This window comes from Eublepharis macularius, chromosome 4 (genome assembly GCF_028583425.1).
Source record: "Eublepharis macularius isolate TG4126 chromosome 4, MPM_Emac_v1.0, whole genome shotgun sequence".
NCBI classification, from domain to species: Eukaryota; Metazoa; Chordata; class Lepidosauria; order Squamata; family Eublepharidae; genus Eublepharis; species Eublepharis macularius.
In genome coordinates this window covers 187,971,066-187,993,050 of record NC_072793.1, presented here as the reverse complement: position 1 = coordinate 187,993,050, position 21,985 = coordinate 187,971,066, and the positions used below count along the sequence as shown (strand labels likewise).

Sequence of the window (21,985 nt, the reverse complement as noted above, 5' to 3'; positions counted from 1 at the left end):
ACAATGAGCATCGTTGCTAGTTAGATACATTTTGGTGGGGGCTTCAACACTTTACATAACATTTTGCCAATCAGCTTAAAACTGTCTTTCCTTACCCTCATATATTTAGCTAAGTTTAAGAAAAGTTAGGAGACCTGATTTTTACAGCATGTGTATTTTCTGTCATTGTAGGACATATTTGAATCTGTGTTTACTTATCAAGTTCTTGCCTCATAAAAAGAGGTATGCTTTCCTTTAAATAAAATCATTAACGCAAAGAAGCTCTCTGTCTGTTCCTCTGGCAAAAGACTTCCCCGTGCTGTCTCTCTCAGAGAGTTTATTTTCCATAGATCTCTCAGAGATTTTTAAATGACGGAGGAAAACTCGCCCAGAACTGAGCAGGGCCAGCCCTCAACTGGCTGCGTATTAAAGAATCCGCCAGGACAGGGTCTGAGAATTTCCCCACCTTCCCACTGAGAACTTCCACGCGGGAAGCCTTGATATCTCGCAGCCACACAGGCCAGGCAAGCAGCCGGATCCTCTGAGCAGCCCTACGACAGAGAAAGAAGCACCCCTGCAGCCTGCTGCCGGCCTCCCTGACCTGAGCTGGCGTCTCCAAGGGGAAGAGGGATTCTGTTTGCTTATGTCACTTATAACCCACCTTTTCGCACTGAGACTCAAGGGGGATTACATAGTGTGAGATTAGCACAGTCAATACCAAGGACATTTCGATAAACAATGCCATAGGGTGTATAAATGCGAATTTGCAAAGACATAACACCAGCAAAAGTCCAATGCAGAGTAGAAGAAATGCTGCAAGAGAGCACAAGACTGACATGCTAAACAACACAGAAGTACCCAGTAAGAGCATCCCTAAAGCGGCAGGTGGAACTGAAGGCCACAGAGAGCGCATGGCAGTGAAGTCTCCTTAGTGAAGCGTCTCTTTGGGGCCACCTCCCCGCAAAGAAATAGTTTAATTAAAAGAAACAGACAAGTTACAAGATCAAAGATCCAGAGGAGTTAGCCGTGTTAGTCTGTAGTAGCAAAATTAAAGAGTCCAGTAGCACCTTTAAGACTAACCAATTTTATTGTTACCAAGAGTTATGTTTCTGTTACAGGCGATACCAATCATTAGGGACTCCAAGCAATTTGATAAATGGCAGAGGAAAATATCAGAGTTTGTGTGGGCAGGCAGGAAGCCTCGAGTGAAAATGAAAGTGTTACAGGATGCAAAAGAAAGAGGGGGAATGCAACTGCCCAACTTGAGACTTTATTATGATGCAATCTGTCTGGTATGGTTGAAGGATTGGATCACATTGAAAAATCGCAAACTGCTGGCCTTAGAGGGATACAAAAAATTATTTGGATGGCATGCATACCTATGGTATGATAAAGTAAAAGCAGATTCTATGTTCCTGCATCACTATATTCGGAGAAGCCTCTTCACAATTTGGAAGAAGTACAAAGAATACCTACAAGAAGGAATTCCCTCCTGGGTGGTTCCATATGAAGTAATAGATCCAAGAACGGTCGATAATGAACAACAGTGTTTAACGTATAAGGAGATAACTCAAATAGAATCCTTTAAAATAAGAATAAGAACGCAACAAGAGATGTCTCCAAACTACGACTGGTTTCAATATAGACAAGTTAGAGATCTTTATTACTCAGACTGTGCGAAGGGAGGGATAAGGATGGAAGACTCAGAATTAGAGAAAGTAATTTTACAAGAAGACCAAAAGGAAATTTCTAAGGTCTACAAAGTGTTGTTAAAATGGTATACTGAAGATGAGACAGTCAAAGTGCAAATGGTGAAGTGGGTTATAAACTTTAACAAAGAAATAACAATGGAGGCGTGGGAATACTTGTGGAAACATACATTGAAAATCACGACATGTACCAATATTAAAGAGAATATTTACAAAATGATTTACCGTTGGTATCTGACGCCAAAGAAGATTGCGCTAGGGAACTCGAATATGTCTAATAAATGCTGGAAATGTAAAAAACATGAGGGATCAATGTATCATATGTGGTGGACTTGCGAGGTAGCTAGGCAGTACTGGGGGGAAATAATAAGAGTAATGAGTGAGATTTTACAATTTCAAGTTAACAAGAACCCAGAACTCCTGCTACTGAACTTGGGAATGGAAGACATCCCAGCACAACATAGGACATTGATATTCTATATGACGGCAGCAGCCAGACTTTTGTATGCGCAGAAGTGGAAAGTACAAGAAGTGCCAACTACTGAGGACTGGATTTACAAATTGCTGTACATGGCGGAGATGGACAAAATGACAAGAAAACTGAGAGACCTTGATCCAGGGCAGTTTAACACGGACTGGGGAAAGCTGAAACAATATTTGGTGAAAAAATGGGAGGTGGGAGGAGAACTGTGGCAGTTTGAAAATTATTGAGGTACACAAGAGGAGAGAAGTGACTATACCGAGGGGGTGGAGAGTTAATGGAAAAATTCTAAGCAACTTTATATGATTTTTAAGTATTATATTAAGTAGCAATAGCGTTGATACTATGTGAATTAATGGGATAGAAATTAACTAATCTATATTTTTTGGAAAGATAACCGTATAACATAGAGTGAATATATACATACATACGTAAATTCAAAGATAGGTCTAATTGTTAGACTTATGGTATATGTATAGATAAAGAACAACATATAGAACAGAAGCCTAAGCAAATGACAATAAGTGTGTATAATAAGTATGTGTATAGAAGTATTGGAATAGATGTATAAAGGGGGGCAAATTGTTTGTCCCATATTGAAGAGAATAGAAGGAGTAAGATAAAACACAGGTTATCAAAATGAATATTATTAGTAGTTTTAATGAAGAAGATAGATTAAGAGGATTTTATTTATATGACAATTTATATGACAATTTATATGTGAAAGGAAGTGGAAATAGTGCTTAGAAGAATCTGAAAGTATATTATAATAAACAAATAAAATAAATATGAAGGAGTAGAGCGAAAGTGGATAGGGGGTTGGAAAACTGTTGGAAGTCAATAAAAAGGGGGGGGGGAAAGGGAGGGGGTTAGAATTAGAAAAAATTAAAGAATGTGATTATAATTGTTATTATATGTTTCTAATCCAATAAAAATTCTTAAAAAAAAAAAAAGACTAACCAATTTTATTGTAGCATGAGCTTTCGAGAATCAAGTTCTCTTCGTCAGATGCCTGATACAAACTGGGGTTTGTATCAGGCATCTGACGAAGAGAACTTGATTCTAGAAAGCTTATGCTACAATAAAATTGGTTAGTCTTAAAGGTGCTACTGGACTCTTTTTGATCATGTTACAAGAGGCACACACGAAAACGGAAAAGCCAGCAACTGTCATGTTTACAGCGTACAGATAGATAAACAAAAACGCCCCCCAAACATGTCCATTTCCTGTCCCCAACATCTTGGGCATCCCAGCTTGTGCATGCTTCCCAAGGGTTAAAGTGAGAAACGCGCAGTCCTAGAGAGGTGCATGGAGGGGAGGGGGCTATGGGAAAAGCCGTTTCCTGCCCCCCCCCCAAGAGGCCTTTCTGTCTCCGGCTTTTGTTTGAAGGGCTTGGAGGAATCTGGTGAGCAGAGAAGGGCTTTGGAGGGGGAGAAGGGGGCATATGGGGAGGGGGCTGCAGTGCAAGACCCAAAACAGAGGGGAAGGATGGGGCAGCAGGGGCTGAGGAGAGCTCCCCTGCCTCCCCAAAGGCCCGCTCTGCCCCCTCCTGCCCCCCAGAGCCGGGAGGCCCCTGCAGTGGGATCGAGGGGGGACCCGCAGGCGGCGCCTTTGGAGTCGGGACGGGGCTCAAGTGGCTGCAGGTTCCACAGGCGCTGAGCACGGGGGGGTGTGGGGGCTGGGAGTGAGAAAATTTGGGGAGGGATGGGGTAGATGCAGGGAGGAAAAGGCGGAGGGTTTGAGGGAGGGAGAGAAGGAGGGAATGGGTACAGGTAGAAGGAGTAAGAAGGAAGGTGGAGGGGATTTGGGGCTGGGGGGAGATGGTGCGGGTGCGGGAGGGGGGAGAGGGGGCAGGGACAGGCGGTGGACCCTGCGGAATCCCAGACAAAATAGGACCCTGACCCGGAACAGGAGGAGGGGCATCCGAGGAAATCCCCCCCCCCCATAGCTAAGCTGTTCCTTTTCCACGTGGGCTCCTTGTCTCGGTTTTTTCCCTTGCTTCGTGCCCTTCCTGGGGCTTCCCGGCCTTTCTCTGACCTCCCCCAGTCCTGTTTTTTTGGGGGGGGGCTGCCTCGGGACGGCCCTGCTCAGAGTGGCCCCCTCCCTCCCTCCCTCCCGCCCAGGCTGCCGCGCCCCTTTCGCAGCCCCTCTGCCCGCGGCGGCCACCCCCTCCCCTGGCCGTTGTTTCCTTTGGGTTGGCTGGCAGCTGAACACGTCCTAACAGGGGGTCCCTCAGTCCTTGGATTTCCCCGGATGTCCCCCTCGAGAGGGGGGGGCGTCTCCTCGGGCAGGGCTGCTTGGGAACGTATCAGTGCCCGGAGAGTGGGAAAGGGCCTGGCACCAGAGCAACTGCTGAGACCCCCTCCAAGGGCTAAGGAGAGAGAGACCCCCAAATCCTAGAGAGGCGCATGGGGGGAGGTGGAGTGTTGTGGGGAAGCCCTTTCCTCCCCCTCCCGCAAAGAAGCCCCTCTGACTTTCACTGGCTGCTGCTGGAATGGCTGGGAGGGGTCTGGTGAGCTGAAAGGGGCTTTGGGGGGGCAAAAGGGGGGAATATGCAGAGGGAGGGGCTGCAATGCAAGTCCCAAGGCAGAGAGAAGAGAGGGGGAGCAGGGGGTGAAAGAGACCCCCCCCCCCGTTCCCTCCCTGCCCTCCTGCACCAGCTGCCTGCAAAGCCAGAGAATAAGAGACAAAATGGAGGAGCAAATAGGCAAAAGGATCAGCTTGCCGTTCTTTGGGGGTTAGCCAGGGAGGGGGTCAAGGGAGGGGAACAGCAGGAGGAGTGTGAGAAGGGGGGGGGAGTGAGAGGAGCCCCCTCCTGCCCCTCGTCTTATTTCAAGATGGCCCCAGCAGGACTCTCGCCGCACTCCTTCCACTTGAGCCTCCCATAGGACACAACATCCTTTGCTGCTTGGTGGGGGGGGGGGGTGTTAGAGGAGCCCCCCTCCCCTTCTCCCATTTCTGTTTGGAAATCCTGGCCTGTTTCCTGTAACCAGGGAGAAGACACCCTCAAGGCCTTCTCCGCCATCTGCTCCGTGTGGTAAAGGGGAAAGAGCCGCCATGCAGCCAGCTCAGGTAAGGAGGGGGGGGGGGTCCCAGAGGGGAGCCATTCAGTGGAGAGCAGGAGTGCTTCCTGGTCAGTCTCTGAGGATTGGGCTCCTTTCCGCTGGTTCTGGTGCTGCTCATGCCAGGGGGAGGCAGGAGAAGGGTCACCCCCTGCCCAAGATTGCCGGAACAGAGAAGCCCAAGCAGGGACTGTTACTGGGCCATGAATGTCCCACACAAAACTTTCTGCTTCTCTGTGATACGGACATCTCTGGCCCCTTCCCTACAAGGGGTACTACTCACCCTCTGCCAGTGAGGACAGACTCTTTGGCCTCAAGATGGACCCCAAGAGGTCTGGGAGGGGGGAGCCAAATGTCCCCACAGGGCTCTTCCCCCCTCCTCTTTCTGATAGTCTTCCTACATTAATCTACTGTCCTTTCCAGTGATGTAAAGAAATGCTTCCCCCTTCTCCTTCCAGAGTCCGGTGTCCTTCGAAGAGGTGGCTGTGCGTTTCACCCAGGGGGAGTGGAGCCTGCTGCGCCCGGCCCAGAGAGCCCTGTACAAGGAAGTCATGCTGGAGAACTTTGGGAACGTGGCCTCCTTGGGTGAGGACGCTTCTCTCCTGGGCTGTCTTAAGGGCACGGCCAGGCAGTCTTCCCTGGGCCCAGTGGCTGATCTCTGCCCCCCTCCGTGCTCCTTCCTCGGATGTGGGAGGGCTTCTGGGTCCTCCCTGCAGAGAGGTGCCCCTGGGTGTGTCCCTGGAGTGCCTGAGAAGAGGTGCCAAGGGACGCTTGGCCTGGTGGGTGGGATGGTCCCAGCAGGGGCTCCCCTCCTCTCTGGGCTTTGCCTCCCTGCGCTGTGGAAGGAGCTCTGCGGGGCTCTCTGGCATTTCAGTCTCAGGTGGGCAGGGAGTGGGCACAGAACTGCCGATGCCAGATGGAGGATTATTCGCCCCGTGCTGCACTCCGCCCCACCCCTCTTACTTGCCTCTTGTGTATTTCCAGAGGGACAGCCAAGCTGGCTTGGAATTGCTGGATTTATGTGCACACTGAAGAGTCATAATTCTGTATTATTTCTGATAAACAGGACCCCCGATTGCCAAACCTGACCTCATATCCTGGCTGGAGGAAGAGGAAGGGCTGTTTCTCCCATTTTCTGATGAAGAGGAGGGATTTACAGGTAGTTGCTTAGATGTGTCGTGTGTCTGTGTGTTGCCTGCGCTTCCTCCCAAGGGAAGCTCGATTTCCGCAGCGCTCTTTATCCTCCCAGTTGCTTCTTCTCAAAAGAACGTTGATGAGTTTTGAAGGCTGTAGATCTTGAAGCGCAAGGGTGGCGTATTGCACATTCTAACTTTAGGGGCTGTGAGCTCAGCCGCTGCCTAGGCTAGTAATCCATGCTGAAGTCCTTCCACTCCCCACTTCTGCTCCACCCCTTCAGTCACCAGGAATTTCTAAGCCTGGAGTTTTGCATGTATGTATGTATATCATTTATGGTCCACCTTTCTCACTGAGACTCAAGGCGGATTACACAATATGAGGTTAAAAATTTTATTTACATTATTCATAGTCTGCCTTTGACACTGAAACTCAAGATGGATTATACAGCATTGTCAGTATCAAGTTGGGCCGGGACATCCAGTAAAGAATTCAATCGGGTACAGCAACAGTCAGTACTAAGTGGTGTAGTCTACAGTCCCTATCCTTTACCAAATCGTTCCTCTGAACCATTTTGGTACAGTCCAGCCCTCCTACTTGCATAAACAGGCCTCCTGAATAATTCAGCAGGGTTTGAGTCCAGTGGCAACTTAGAGTGTGTGTGTGTTATGTGCCGATCAGTCGCCTCTATCCTATGGCGATCCGAGGAAGGAAAGACCTCCCAAACATCCTCTCATTAACAGACCTGCTCACATTGTACAAACTAGAGGATGTGGCTTCTTTTATTGAGTCAGGCCCTCTCGTTTCACGTCTTCCTCTTTTCCTACTGCCTTCCACTTTTCCTACCATTATTAACTTTTCCAGATAATGATGATGATGATGATGGAAGAAGAATGCAACAGTAGTCCCCATTGTCATCAGGGCCCTGGGAATTATTTTAAATTTTTTTGCAACTCATATGGAAAAACTGCAGCTTTCTGACGTAACACCTACGGAACTGCAAAAGGCAGCATTACTTGGAACCGAGTCCATATTGCCCCGATACCTGGCTGATATTTAGGTCTCTGGCGGAAACTTGTATCAGCTCAGCAAGGCCAATCAATAACATGTGATGGTTGTTGGGGGTTTTCCGGGCTGTCTTGCCGTGGTCTTGGCATTGTAGTTCCTGACGTTTCGCCAGCAGCTGTGGCTGGCATCTTCAGAGGTGTAGCACCAAAAGACAGAGATCTCTCAGTGTCACAGTGTGGAAAAGATGTAGGTCATTTGTATCTACTCAGGAGGGGTGGGGTTGAGCTGAGTCATTCTGTAAGAGTTTCCCAGGGTGTGGAATGCTAATGGCGGGAGGCTTCACTGTATCCTGAGGCGGTTCTTTTGCATATGGATTGGTGCTTGATGTGCTAATCTTCTCTGCAGGGCTATTGTCGGGTGTGGAGTGTTTTGTTGGCCTGGTGTTTTTCAGAACTGGAGCCCATGCTCTGTTCATTCTTAAGGTTTCTTCTTTCCTGTTGAAGTTTTGCTTATGCTTGTGAATTTCAATGGCTTCCCTGTGCAGTCTGACAAAGTAGTTGGAAGTGTTGTCCAGTATTTTGGTGTCCTGGAATAAGATACTGTGCCCTGTTTGAGTTAGGCTATGTTCAGCCACTGCTGATTTTTCAGGCTGTCCAAGTCTGCAGTGTCTTTCATGTTCTTTTATTCTTGTCTGGATGCTACGCTTTGTGGTCCCGATGTAAACTTGTCCACAGCTGCAGGGTATACGGTATACTCCTGCAGAGGTGAGGGGATCTCTGCTGTCTTTTGCTGATCGTAGCATCTGTTGTATTTTTCGGGTGGGTCTGAATACTGCTTGAAGGTTATGCTTTTTCATAAGCTTTCCCATCTGATCAGTAATTCCTTTGATATATGGCAAAAACACTTTTCCTGTGGGAGACTGTTTTTCTTTGGTTGTTTGATTCATCCTGGGTTTGATTGCTCTTCGGATTTCATTTCTGGAGTAGCCATTTGCCTGAAGTGCGTGGTTTAGATGATTAATTTCCTCATTGAGAAAGCGCGGCTCACATATCCGTCTTGCACGATCCACTAATGTTTTCATTATGCCTCTTTTCTGTCGGGGGTGGTGATTGGAGTTTTTGTGTAAGTACCGATCAGTGTGAGTTGGTTTCCTGTAGACCTTGTGACCTAACTGAAAGTTTGCTTTGTGGATGACCAAGGTATCCAGGAATGAGAGTTTTCCCTCACTTTCTTTCTCCATTGTGAATTGTATGTTCAGGTGGATGTTGTTGAGATGATTCAAAAACTCCATCAATTCTTCCTCCCCATGGCTCCAAATGATGAATGTATCATCCACAAACCGGAACCATACACTGGGTTTGTGGGGTGCTGATTCTAGAGCTGTTTTTTCAAAATGTTCCATGTAGAAGTTTGCTATAACTGGGCTGAGTGGGCTCCCCATGGCCACCCCATCCATCTGTTCATAGAATTCGTTGTCCCATTGGAAGTAACTGGTTGTCAGACAATGGTGGAATAAGGCTGTTATATCCTCTGGGAAAATCTGATTAATAAGTGCAATAGTGTCTTTTACTGGAACCTTAGTAAACAGGGATACAACATCAAAACTGACAAGTATGTCTTGTGGATTGAGTTTCAGAGAACTGATTTTGTTGATGAAATCTGCTGAATCTTTGATGTAAGACGAGGTTTTCCCGATGTGGTCCTGCAGGAGATCTGCCAGATGTCTAGCTAATTCATATGTCGGTGAACCAATGGCACTCACAATGGGTCGGAGTGGGACTGAATCTTTATGTATTTTGGGGAGTCCATATAGTCTAGGTGGCTGTGCTTCTGTCTTGCATAGTTTGCTGTGCGTGTCGGGATGTAGTGAGGAATTCTTGATCAGCGCATTTGTTAGCCTGGTGATTTTGCAAGTGGGATCTCGTTTTAGTTTTTTGTAGGTGGAGGGGTCCAGGAGTTCCTTAATCTTCTTTTTGTATTCCTCCGTTTTCATGATCACTGTAGCATTGCCTTTATCAGCTGGTAGAATGATGATGTCTGGATCTGCATTGAGGGTCTTGATGGCATTTCTCTCCTTGCGTGTTATATTGCTGGTGGGAAGCTTTGCCTTTCGTAGAATCCTGGCTGTCTCTCCTCTTATTTCCTCAGCTTCCTCTTCAGGTAGATGACGGATGGCAGCTTCTACATTTGCAATGATGTCTTCCACAGGAATTCTGGTGGGGGTGACTGCAAAGTTTCCTCCCTTTGCCAAGATGGAGGTTTCTTCTGGTGAGAGTTGACGGTCTGTCAGATTGATGACAATGCGTGCATTGTCGAGCATTGGGCTTGTCTGTCTTTTTTCCTGTAGTTTGTTAAACTTCTGCTTCTGTCTGGATGTGTGGTTGGTAAACACTTGTTCCATCTTCCTGTAGGTGAGATTATCGACCTTGTCCCAATCCTGACTTCTCATTTTATGGCTGGTGTTGATATGCAAGCAAAATAGCTCCTTGTCTGTGGCAGCAAGTTCTCTGCGGGTAGTGTGGATTCTCTCACGTAAGAGGGCCTGTTCTAGACGGTCATAAATGCGGTTCGCCTGTGTGGTTTTGAAGATTCTTTTAGTTGTGAGAAAGGATGGAATGGTTCTTGTGTCCCTGCAGCGTAGAAGAAAGGTCAAAGAACAGAGTAGATGTGCTTTCTTGTTCCGAAGTGTTTCCAATCTTCGGGTCTGTTGGAATGTTTCCTCCCCGTAGAGGTGTTCGATGTATTGTCGAAGGCTTTCACGGCCGGAGAACGATGGTTGTTGGGGGTTTTCCGGGCTGTCTTGCCGTGGTCTTGGCATTGTAGTTCCTGACGTTTCGCCAGCAGCTGTGGCTGGCATCTTCAGAGGTGTAGCACCAAAAGACAGAGATCTCTCAGTGTCACAGTGTGGAAAAGATGTAGGTCATTTGTATCTACTCAGGAGGGGTGGGGTTGAGCTGAGTCATTCTGTAAGAGTTTCCCAGGGTGTGGAATGCTAATGGCGGGAGGCTTCACTGTATCCTGAGGCGGTTCTTTTGCATATGGATTGGTGCTTGATGTGCTAATCTTCTCTGCAGGGCTATTGTCGGGTGTGGAGTGTTTTGTTGGCCTGGTGTTTTTCAGAACTGGAGCCCATGCTCTGTTCATTCTTAAGGTTTCTTCTTTCCTGTTGAAGTTTTGCTTATGCTTGTGAATTTCAATGGCTTCCCTGTGCAGTCTGACAAAGTAGTTGGAAGTGTTGTCCAGTATTTTGGTGTCCTGGAATAAGATACTGTGCCCTGTTTGAGTTAGGCTATGTTCAGCCACTGCTGATTTTTCAGGCTGTCCAAGTCTGCAGTGTCTTTCATGTTCTTTTATTCTTGTCTGGATGCTACGCTTTGTGGTCCCGATGTAAACTTGTCCACAGCTGCAGGGTATACGGTATACTCCTGCAGAGGTGAGGGGATCTCTGCTGTCTTTTGCTGATCGTAGCATCTGTTGTATTTTTCGGGTGGGTCTGAATACTGCTTGAAGGTTATGCTTTTTCATAAGCTTTCCCATCTGATCAGTAATTCCTTTGATATATGGCAAAAACACTTTTCCTGTGGGAGACTGTTTTTCTTTGGTTGTTTGATTCATCCTGGGTTTGATTGCTCTTCGGATTTCATTTCTGGAGTAGCCATTTGCCTGAAGTGCGTGGTTTAGATGATTAATTTCCTCATTGAGAAAGCGCGGCTCACATATCCGTCTTGCACGATCCACTAATGTTTTCATTATGCCTCTTTTCTGTCGGGGGTGGTGATTGGAGTTTTTGTGTAAGTACCGATCAGTGTGAGTTGGTTTCCTGTAGACCTTGTGACCTAACTGAAAGTTTGCTTTGTGGATGACCAAGGTATCCAGGAATGAGAGTTTTCCCTCACTTTCTTTCTCCATTGTGAATTGTATGTTCAGGTGGATGTTGTTGAGATGATTCAAAAACTCCATCAATTCTTCCTCCCCATGGCTCCAAATGATGAATGTATCATCCACAAACCGGAACTATACACTGGGTTTGTGGGGTGCTGATTCTAGAGCTGTTTTTTCAAAATGTTCCATGTAGAAGTTTGCTATAACTGGGCTGAGTGGGCTCCCCATGGCCACCCCATCCATCTGTTCATAGAATTCGTTGTCCCATTGGAAGTAACTGGTTGTCAGACAATGATGGAATGAGGCTGTTACATCCTCTGGGAAAATCTGATTAATCAGTGCAATAGTGTCTTTTACTGGAACCTTGGTAAACAGGGATACAACATCAAAACTGACAAGTATGTCTTGTGGATTGAGTTTCAGAGAACTGATTTTGTTGATGAAATCTGCTGAATCTTTGATGTAAGACGAGGTTTTCCCGATGTGGTCCTGCAGGAGATCTGCCAGATGTCTAGCTAATTCATATGTCGGTGAACCAATGGCACTCACAATGGGTCGGAGTGGGACTGAATCTTTATGTATTTTGGGGAGTCCATATAGTCTAGGTGGCTGTGCTTCTGTCTTGCATAGTTTGCTGTGCGTGTCGGGATGTAGTGAGGAATTCTTGATCAGCACATTTGTTAGCCTGGTGATTTTGCAAGTGGGATCTCGTTTTAGTTTTTTGTAGGTGGAGGGGTCCAGGAGTTCCTTAATCTTCTTTTTGTATTCCTCCGTTTTCATGATCACTGTAGCATTGCCTTTATCAGCTGGTAGAATGATGATGTCTGGATCTGCATTGAGGGTCTTGATGGCATTTCTCTCCTTGCGTGTTATATTGCTGGTGGGAAGCTTTGCCTTTCGTAGAATCCTGGCTGTCTCTCCTCTTATTTCCTCAGCTTCCTCTTCAGGTAGATGACGGATGGCAGCTTCTACATTTGCAATGATGTCTTCCACAGGAATTCTGGTGGGGGTGACTGCAAAGTTTCCTCCCTTTGCCAAGATGGAGGTTTCTTCTGGTGAGAGTTGACGGTCTGTCAGATTGATGACAATGCGTGCATTGTCGAGCATTGGGCTTGTCTGTCTTTTTTCCTGTAGTTTGTTAAACTTCTGCTTCTGTCTGGATGTGTGGTTGGTAAACACTTGTTCCATCTTCCTGTAGGTGAGATTATCGACCTTGTCCCAATCCTGACTTCTCATTTTATGGCTGGTGTTGATATGCAAGCAAAATAGCTCCTTGTCTGTGGCAGCAAGTTCTCTGCGGGTAGTGTGGATTCTCTCACGTAAGAGGGCCTGTTCTAGATGGTCATAAATGCGGTTCGCCTGTGTGGTTTTGAAGATTCTTTTAGTTGTGAGAAAGGATGGAATGGTTCTTGTGTCCCTGCAGCGTAGAAGAAAGGTCAAAGAACAGAGTAGATGTGCTTTCTTGTTCCGAAGTGTTTCCAATCTTCGGGTCTGTTGGAATGTTTCCTCCCCGTAGAGGTGTTCGATGTATTGTCGAAGGCTTTCACGGCCGGAGAACGATGGTTGTTGGGGGTTTTCCGGGCTGTCTTGCCGTGGTCTTGGCATTGTAGTTCCTGACGTTTCGCCAGCAGCTGTGGCTGGCATCTTCAGAGGTGTAGCACCAAAAGACAGAGATCTCTCAGTGTCACAGTGTGGAAAAGATGTAGGTCATTTGTATCTACTCAGGAGGGGTGGGGTTGAGCTGAGTCATTCTGTAAGAGTTTCCCAGGGTGTGGAATGCTAATGGCGGGAGGCTTCACTGTATCCTGAGGCGGTTCTTTTGCATATGGATTGGTGCTTGATGTGCTAATCTTCTCTGCAGGGCTATTGTCGGGTGTGGAGTGTTTTGTTGGCCTGGTGTTTTTCAGAACTGGAGCCCATGCTTTGTTCATTCTTAAGGTTTCTTCTTTCCTGTTGAAGTTTTGCTTATGCTTGTGAATTTCAATGGCTTCCCTGTGCAGTCTGACAAAGTAGTTGGAAGTGTTGTCCAGTATTTTGGTGTCCTGGAATAAGATACTGTGCCCTGTTTGAGTTAGGCTATGTTCAGCCACTGCTGATTTTTCAGGCTGTCCAAGTCTGCAGTGTCTTTCATGTTCTTTTATTCTTGTCTGGATGCTACGCTTTGTGGTCCCGATGTAAACTTGTCCACAGCTGCAGGGTATACAGTATACTCCTGCAGAGGTGAGGGGATCTCTGCTGTCTTTTGCTGATCGTAGCATCTGTTGTATTTTTCGGGTGGGTCTGAATACTGCTTGAAGGTTATGCTTTTTCATAAGCTTTCCCATCTGATCAGTAATTCCTTTGATATATGGCAAAAACACTTTTCCTGTGGGAGACTGTTTTTCTTTGGTTGTTTGATTCATCCTGGGTTTGATCAAAGGTCATCCACAAAGCAAACTTTCAGTTAGGTCACAAGGTCTACAGGAAACCAACTCACACTGATCGGTACTTACACAAAAACTCCAATCACCACCCCCGACAGAAAAGAGGCATAATGAAAACATTAGTGGATCGTGCAAGACGGATATGTGAGCCGCGCTTTCTCAATGAGGAAATTAATCATCTAAACCACGCACTTCAGGCAAATGGCTACTCCAGAAATGAAATCCGAAGAGCAATCAAACCCAGGATGAATCAAACAACCAAAGAAAAACAGTCTCCCACAGGAAAAGTGTTTTTGCCATATATCAAAGGAATTACTGATCAGATGGGAAAGCTTATGAAAAAGCATAACCTTCAAGCAGTATTCAGACCCACCCGAAAAATACAACAGATGCTACGATCAGCAAAAGACAGCAGAGATCCCCTCACCTCTGCAGGAGTATACCGTATACCCTGCAGCTGTGGACAAGTTTACATCGGGACCACAAAGCGTAGCATCCAGACAAGAATAAAAGAACATGAAAGACACTGCAGACTTGGACAGCCTGAAAAATCAGCAGTGGCTGAACATAGCCTAACTCAAACAGGGCACAGTATCTTATTCCAGGACACCAAAATACTGGACAACACTTCCAACTACTTTGTCAGACTGCACAGGGAAGCCATTGAAATTCACAAGCATAAGCAAAACTTCAACAGGAAAGAAGAAACCTTAAGAATGAACAGAGCATGGGCTCCAGTTCTGAAAAACACCAGGCCAACAAAACACTCCACACCCGACAATAGCCCTGCAGAGAAGATTAGCACATCAAGCACCAATCCATATGCAAAAGAACCGCCTCAGGATACAGTGAAGCCTCCCGCCATTAGCATTCCACACCCTGGGAAACTCTTACAGAATGACTCAGCTCAACCCCACCCCTCCTGAGTAGATACAAATGACCTACATCTTTTCCACACTGTGACACTGAGAGATCTCTGTCTTTTGGTGCTACACCTCTGAAGATGCCAGCCACAGCTGCTGGCGAAACGTCAGGAACTACAATGCCAAGACCACGGCAAGACAGCCCGGAAAACCCCCAACAACCATCGTTCTCCGGCCGTGAAAGCCTTCGACAATACATCAAATAACATGTGATCTTTATTTGTTATTGATTGTATTGCGTGTAATGTAAATAATAACAACAACAACTATAATAATATATAATTTATATATCGCCCTTCAGGACAACTTTAATGCCCACTCAGAGGGGTTTACAAAGTATATTATTATTATCACCACAACAAACACCCTCTGAGGTGAGTGGGGCTGAGAGAGCTTCTAGAAGCTGTGACTGCCCCAAGGTCACCCAGCTGGCTTCAAGTGGAGGAGTGGGGAATGAAACCCTGTTCTCTAGATTAGAGTCTCATGCTCTTAACCACTACACCAGACTGGCTCTCCTTGTCTATGTATCCTCGTCTGATACCCTTGCCAATTGGAAACCATTCTGTTTCCCCATACTCTGTCCTGACCGTAGCCTCTTGTCCAGAGTACAGGTTGCACACCAAAACAATCAGATGTTGTGGCACCCCCATTTCTTTTAAGACTTTCTTTAGCTTTTTCATGATTCACACAGTCAAAGGCTTTAGTGTAAACTATAAAACACAGGCTGATTTTCTTCTGAAATTCCTTGGTATGTTCCATTAGCCATCGTAAATTTGCAATGTGATCTCTGGTGCCTCTTCCTTTTCTGAATCCAGCTTGAACATCTGCCTCTATCCCTCTCAGTAGGGAGTCCCCGATTACCAGCACACACCTTTTGCTATATTCGGGAATGGAAGCTCGAGTCCTCTCATCCTCTGGCGCCTGAGAAATTTCTTTCAGGATTCGAGGAGTCTGGGGGAGTCACTCTTGATCCAGGGGCCCAGAATCAACATCTGTGTGGAGATCCTGGAACCGATTGCTGAGCATCAGAGGTTCAGAGTGTCACCTGATTATCCTGCTCCCGTGGGTTACTTTCTTCCATGTGCCCGCCTCTTGCATTGGGTGCTCCTCCAAATCCTGAGATAGCCTTTTCTCCTCCTCCAAATCCTGAGATACCCTTTTCCTCTTCTAAATCCTGAGATGCCTTTCCCTCCTCCTCCTGTTGCACTCTGAAAAGTGCTTCATGCGTTCTGTGCATGTACTCTTCACCTTCCCTTGTTAAATTGAGTGTGGACAAGCGGGCCTCGTGTCCCTGTATCTTCTCCTCCGGTAGGGCTACCAGCTGCAATTGTAGTTGCTGCTAAACTCAGGCAAGAACACAAACATGCCACAGACCGTACATGTCACTGCCTCAGCTCTCTCACCCGCCATGCTGCTGCAATCTATTTCAGAGGTAGTTCAGGTTTTATGGTACTTCCCTGATAATTCCCCTGCCAAGCTGCCTGAGAAGACTTCTTGTGAAAGGTTGGCAGAACCAACTGGCACCCCTTTGCAGCAGGCTCTACACACTCACCCCCCCCCAAAACACTGTCCTCCCACGCAATAACCTCAGCAAATTCCCCCCCCCAGCCGTTAGGAAGGAAGGCGACAGGAAAAGACTCACTGCTCCAGCACCTCTCTTTCCTGCTCCTTCTCGGAGCCCAGGTGGCTGTGATGAGATTCTCTGGTTTGATCATTCTGGTGGGATTCTCCTGTTTGGCGTTGGTTCTGCTGGGCTTTGTGGGTTCAGCTTGCCTTCGGAGGCTTCGCTGGTTGCTGTTGTGTGTTGGCTAAGGCTTCCTGTGTCTTGGAGAAAGCCGTGGATTTTCCTGCCGTGAAACAATGGAGAGCGGCCGGGGGCACCTGGTTCAGAGGCCTACAGAATAGGGCCCTGTGGTCCAATTCATTTCAAATTTGGAGAGCATTCAGTGGACAGGCAGGATTACGATCCCTGCAATTTTAGTACTCTTTGCTTGAAAAATGCCCCCTCCAGCCCCTGAAAAATTTTCCTGACAGCCAATAACACCGGGTATATTCAGATTTCCAAATAAAACTTGGATATGAATACTGTTGTAGATTCTGCAGGCGAGAATCTCTGTCAGAGGGATTGGAGCAGACGTGGACGTAACGCAGAGCTCGGCTGTAGACGATGGATTGTTTGGTGTGTTTGGGATGGTGACTGGAGGTGTGTAGGCATGTTGGCCAGTCAGTGTATCCTGGCTGGCTCACGCAGGGTTGGAAATGGATTTTCTCTCCACTCCATGGTGGAGGGGGGTACAGGAGTGAATGGCAGACATGAACAGCAGTTTACCTAGTCATTCAGCACGAGTGCTTGTGAAGTGCCTGTTGCACAAAGAACTTTTAAAAATTGCATGGTCATGATGAAGCCCTGCTGTGGAATGGACCCACCCAATATTGATGAACTCTGGGCAGGTGCCAGGAAAGGAGCTGGTGGGCACCTTTCCTCCCTTGGGCACAGTGGTGGGGAACCCTAATGGAATTGGTTCTGAACGCTGGCATAAGTGATCCCTGGCACACAAGGAGTCCCCCAAAGTAGAACATACCACGATAAAATCCAGCATCTTGCAGAGGAAATCCTGGCTCTCCCCTTGATTTTTATACGGTAGCCAGGAGTCTTCTCTTCCTGTGCTGATTTAGTATCTAAAACCGTGTGCAGAAGGGGGAGGGCTGCAGAGCATGGGGGAGAGAGAAACTGTCAGGCCAGTTGGGAGGGTGGCCACGTTGGCCTTGGATGCAGGAAGGGCTCTGGGGGAACAGGGGGCTCTTTGGGGAGCAGGGAGTGCTCCTCCCTGTAGTGGTGATGCAAGATTGACAGCTGCCCTTCTTTCCTGTGCTTAGTGCTTTCCCTAAGGTTTAGGTTGCATTTTTCATTATTGTGATCATGCCTGGTTTCTCTCTCTTTCTGCAGGAGGTGACTGGGAGTCAGCAAGTAAAGCAAAAGAACCTGCAGTAACCAAAAAAGAAGATATGCAGCGGAAAGAGAACACTGAAAATCGTAATGCTCCAAGGAAGGAAGAGGGAAAATACCCACGAAGGAATAGTTCCGGTCTTTTACAAGGTGATATCTCTCATGAAGTTCCAGTACTTCTGCTGTAGCCCAGTGGTTAAGTGGTTCAGCTGTGAATCTGCACCATACTGGTTCGAATCCCACTACTGCCATGAGCTGACTAGGTGGCCTTGGGTCAGCCACTCCTCTCAGCCCCAGCTCCCCAGCTGTATTGTGGGGATAATAATAACACTAACTTGTTCACTGCTCTGGGTGAGGAACTGGGTGAGGCACTAATCTGTCTAGAAGAGCGGTATATAAGCACAGTTATTATTATTACTGAAAGGAGGCAACTGGACTGAGCACTGCAAATGAGGAAAATTTTCATTACAAAACGGACGTTGCTATTCATTGGAACACTGCTAGTGGAGCAATCTGAGGTGAATGGAGAGTGAACTTCCACGTTTGAAGCTGGATTCTCTCTTTGAATATAAACCTGACCCTTAATCCCCCCTCACTTTTCTTCCCATAGGAAGAGGGAGGGGCTTGCTGGAGCTGAAGCCTTGGGGTGGGGAGGGACCAAACTCCCTTATTGTTCCTGAAGAACAGATGCCCCAAATGGTGAGGTGCCATTTTGAGAACGGGAGGATGCGTCATTCCAGCTCTGGTGGGGGAAATTCTGTCACAGGTCACCCTTCCATGGGGCCAGAAAGCCCAGCTGCAGCCAGTGTTCAACATGCTGTGCAATACTACAGCAGCACACAATTTATAATCCCCCTACCTGTCCTCTTCAATTTTTCTCAATCTTTGAACTGTATATTAAAGCACTTCTCCATAATCCTGGCGAGGGGGTTAACCTTTATTCTTGGGTACTGTATTTCAAATCCATAATATAAAATTATTTCCCACTGTGCTGAATCACTGATAAATGCCCCCAAAGTCAGAAGGGCAGAGAAACTGTCTCTTTGACACGCTTGGTGGGTTATCATAGTGTTTATGGACACCAAGCTTTTGAATTCTTGCATCCTCCACAGCAATTTAGTGCTTTCACTAAGATTTAGGCTGCATTTTTCTATTTTGTGATCATGCCAGCTTTCTCTCTCTCTTTCTGCAGGAGGTGACTGGGAGGCAGCAAACAAAAGAAAACCTGCAGTAACCGAAAAAGAAGGTACCTGTCTGCCACAGAAAGAGAACACAGAATATCATAATGCACCAAGGAAGAAAGAGGGAAAACATCCACCAAGGAATAGTTCCGGTCTTTTACAAGGTGATATTTCTCATGAAGTTCCAGTACTTCAAAAAATATGCAAAGGAGGCAATTGGACTGAGAGTACAGCAAATGAGGAAAATTTTCCAAAAAAATCAAACGTTGACATTTATTGGAACACGGATACCAGAACAAAAGTATTTAAAGGGCAGGAGTGTGGGAAAGTCTTTGACCAGACAGACAAGCTTAATTCCCATCAAAGAATTCACACAGTGGAGAAACCTTACAAATGCCTGGAGTGTGGAAAGAGCTTCACTTTCAATGCAAGTTTGTATAGCCATAAAAAAACTCACACAGGGGAGAAACCATATAAATGCCTGGAGTGTGGAAAGAGCTTCAATCAGGGTCGATATCTTGCTGTCCATCAAAGTATTCACACAGGAGAGAAACCATATAAATGCCTGGAGTGTGGAAAGAGCTTCAGTCAGGGTCGATATCTTGCTGTCCATCAAAGTATTCACACAGGAGAGAAACCATACAAATGTGTAGAGTGTGGGAAAAGCTTCAGTCAGAATGCACACCTAAATTCCCATCAAAGAATTCACACAGGGGAGAAACCTTATAAATGCCTGGAGTGTGGAAAGAGCTTCAGGAACAGTGGGTATCTTGGTGTTCATCAAAGAATTCACACACAGAAGAAGCCATACAAATGTCAGGAGTGTGGAAAGAGCTTCACTTTTAATGCAGGTCTTCATAGCCATCAAAAAATTCACACAGGGGAGAAACCATATAAATGCCTGGAGTGTGGGAAGAGCTTCAGTTACAATGCAAATTTTCGTAGCCATCAAAAAACTCACACAGGAGAGAAGCCGTATAAATGCCTGGAGTGTGGGAAAAGCTTCAGTCAGGGTGCACACCTTAATTCTCATCAAATAATTCACACAGGGGAGAAAGCATGTGAGTGCCCTGAGTGTGGAAAGAGCTTCAGAGACAGTGGAACCCTTGCAGTTCATCAAAGAATTCACACAGGGGAGAAACCTTATAAATGCCTGGAGTGTGGAAAGAGCTTCACTTTCAATGCAAGTTTGTATAGCCATAAAAAAACTCACACAAGGGAGAAACCATATAAATGCCTGGAGTGTGGAAAGAGCTTCAGTCAGGGTCGATATCTTGCTGTCCATCAAAGTATTCACACAGGAGAGAAACCATATAAATGCCTGGAGTGTGGAAAGAGCTTCAGTCAGGGTCGATATCTTGCTGTCCATCAAAGTATTCACACAGGAGAGAAACCATATAAATGCCTGGAGTGTGGGAAAAGTTTCAGTCTGAGTGGACACCTTACTTGCCATCAAAAAATTCACTCAGGGAAGAAACCATACAAATGTCTGGAGTGCGGGAAAAACTTCAGTCACAGTGGAAGCCTTTCTACTCATCAAAGAATTCACACAGGGAAGAAACCATATAAATGCCTGGAGTGTGGAAAGAGCTTCCAGGAAAGTGGAAAACTTACTGTCCATCAAAGAATTCACACAAGGGAGAAACCATACAAATGCCTGGAGTGTGGAAAAAGCTTCATTCAGAGGAGACAACTTAATTCCCATCAAAGAATTCACCCAGAGGAGAATCCAAACAAATACCAGAAGTGTGAGAAAAGGGTAACTGAGAGTAGAAAACTTACTCTTCATGAAAGAATCCACGCAGGAAAGAAACAGTACTAATTCCTAGAGTGCGGCAAAAGCTTGAGTCGGAGAGGAAACCTTACTTCCCATCAAAGCATCCATCAAACTATATAAAGGCATAGAATATGAGAAATGGTTATTATTCAAACCTTACTTTCCGTCAAACATTCACACAAGGGAGAAATTATATCCATACTAGGAGTATGGAAAAACCTTCAGTCGGCATGGAAGCCCTGCTTCTCATCAAAGACTTCACATGGGAGAGAAACCGTAGCAATGCTTGGGATGTGGAAAAATGTTGCAATTAAACCAAACGGACCCTGAAAACTGGAAAGCAATACTATAAAATAGTAAAAAAACATACGATAAATAATATCAGAAAACAGCTTAATATTTCCTCCACAAGGATTAAAACGCCAGTGCTAATTCCTGAACAGAAATGCCCTCATCTGCATTAGGAAGATTTATGTGGCACGACTCTATATCTTATCTAGGCTGAACTGGTACTTAGAAAGGTGTTCTCTTTGCCTTGCACAAGGAACCAGCTGTCTAGGAAAAGACACTGAACACTACAAGATGTGTATTTCATAGAGATTTATCCATTAAGATACATCCATGTTAGGCCTACCTTTGGCATTCACATGAGAAATTCTTCCCTGATCTTGTTCAGTACAAAGTATTTTCCTTAGTACAGACAGTCCTGGTTTCAGTTACCTAGTTCTATGTGCAACGTAGGTAAAAAGGGTACGTACGTTGCACATAGAACTAGGTAACGGAAACCAGCAAATACTTCTTACCGACTCCAATAGGGGGTGAAATTCAAAGGATGAGAACGGAAGGTCCGCCAACTGGGCTGATGGTTCTTCGATGGGAGACGGTACCTAGAGGGAACAGATAAGGGAAAAGGGGTAATCCCATAAGCGTTTGTTTCTCCCGGTGAAGTGCATAAGCAGTTGTGTCTCATTTATCCCCTGAATTAAGAATCCACCTCTCTTGTGGACCAATCAAATTCCAAATTTCTCCCTTTGTCTGGGCTGCATGATCACTCAGTGGTCGTTTGCCAGTTGGAGGGTCCTCGTGTTGCAACCATATTTGTGGAAGGAAATGCTTTTCACATGAGCATACTCCAAGGACACCACTGACCTTTTCCACAGTCATTTATCCCTCTTGAAATTCACCTACTTTTAATAATCTATTCATTAGTAATACTAGATTAACATAAGGCTGTTATGTCTTAGCAAGTATGTATAGAATTTAGAGCTATGTAAAAGCATGACGAAGATATATTTTAAGTTACAAGTATTTATATGATCTTGCTAAAGCTATGCTTCAAGTTTTTCTAACTGCTATAATGTCGTCTGCCAACAGATGGGATCCTGAATTCTCAGAAATCTTACTTTCTGTACGTTTTAATAATATATCCCCCCATCTCTTTATAACAATCCACTCTCTCTCCCAGACTTGTATTATCTT

The 21,985-nt window shown here is 46.0% G+C and overlaps 1 protein-coding gene across 1 annotated transcript; it reads left to right on the top strand.

Annotated features, from left to right (window-relative positions):
- Window positions 1–3,527: 3,527 nt before the first annotated feature.
- LOC129329043 (zinc finger protein 345-like) lies at window positions 3,528–20,842 on the top strand. Its single transcript, XM_054978439.1, has 6 exons — window positions 3,528–3,574; window positions 5,163–5,241; window positions 5,690–5,816; window positions 6,298–6,390; window positions 17,549–17,698; window positions 18,741–20,842. Exons 2-6 carry the CDS (start codon window positions 5,227–5,229, stop codon window positions 20,549–20,551), a joined length of 2,196 nt encoding a protein of 731 aa, XP_054834414.1. The 5' UTR covers window positions 3,528–3,574; window positions 5,163–5,226; the 3' UTR covers window positions 20,552–20,842.
- Window positions 20,843–21,985: the final 1,143 nt, after the last annotated feature.

Bases quoted from the DNA above. Each gene is read 5' to 3' on its own strand.
- LOC129329043 (XM_054978439.1), top strand. The intron at 5,817-6,297 runs GTGAGGACGCTT...TCTGATAAACAG, and splicing joins TGGGAACGTGGCCTCCTTGG to GACCCCCGATTGCCAAACCT. The intron at 6,391-17,548 runs GTAGTTGCTTAG...CTCTTTCTGCAG, and splicing joins TGAAGAGGAGGGATTTACAG to GAGGTGACTGGGAGTCAGCA.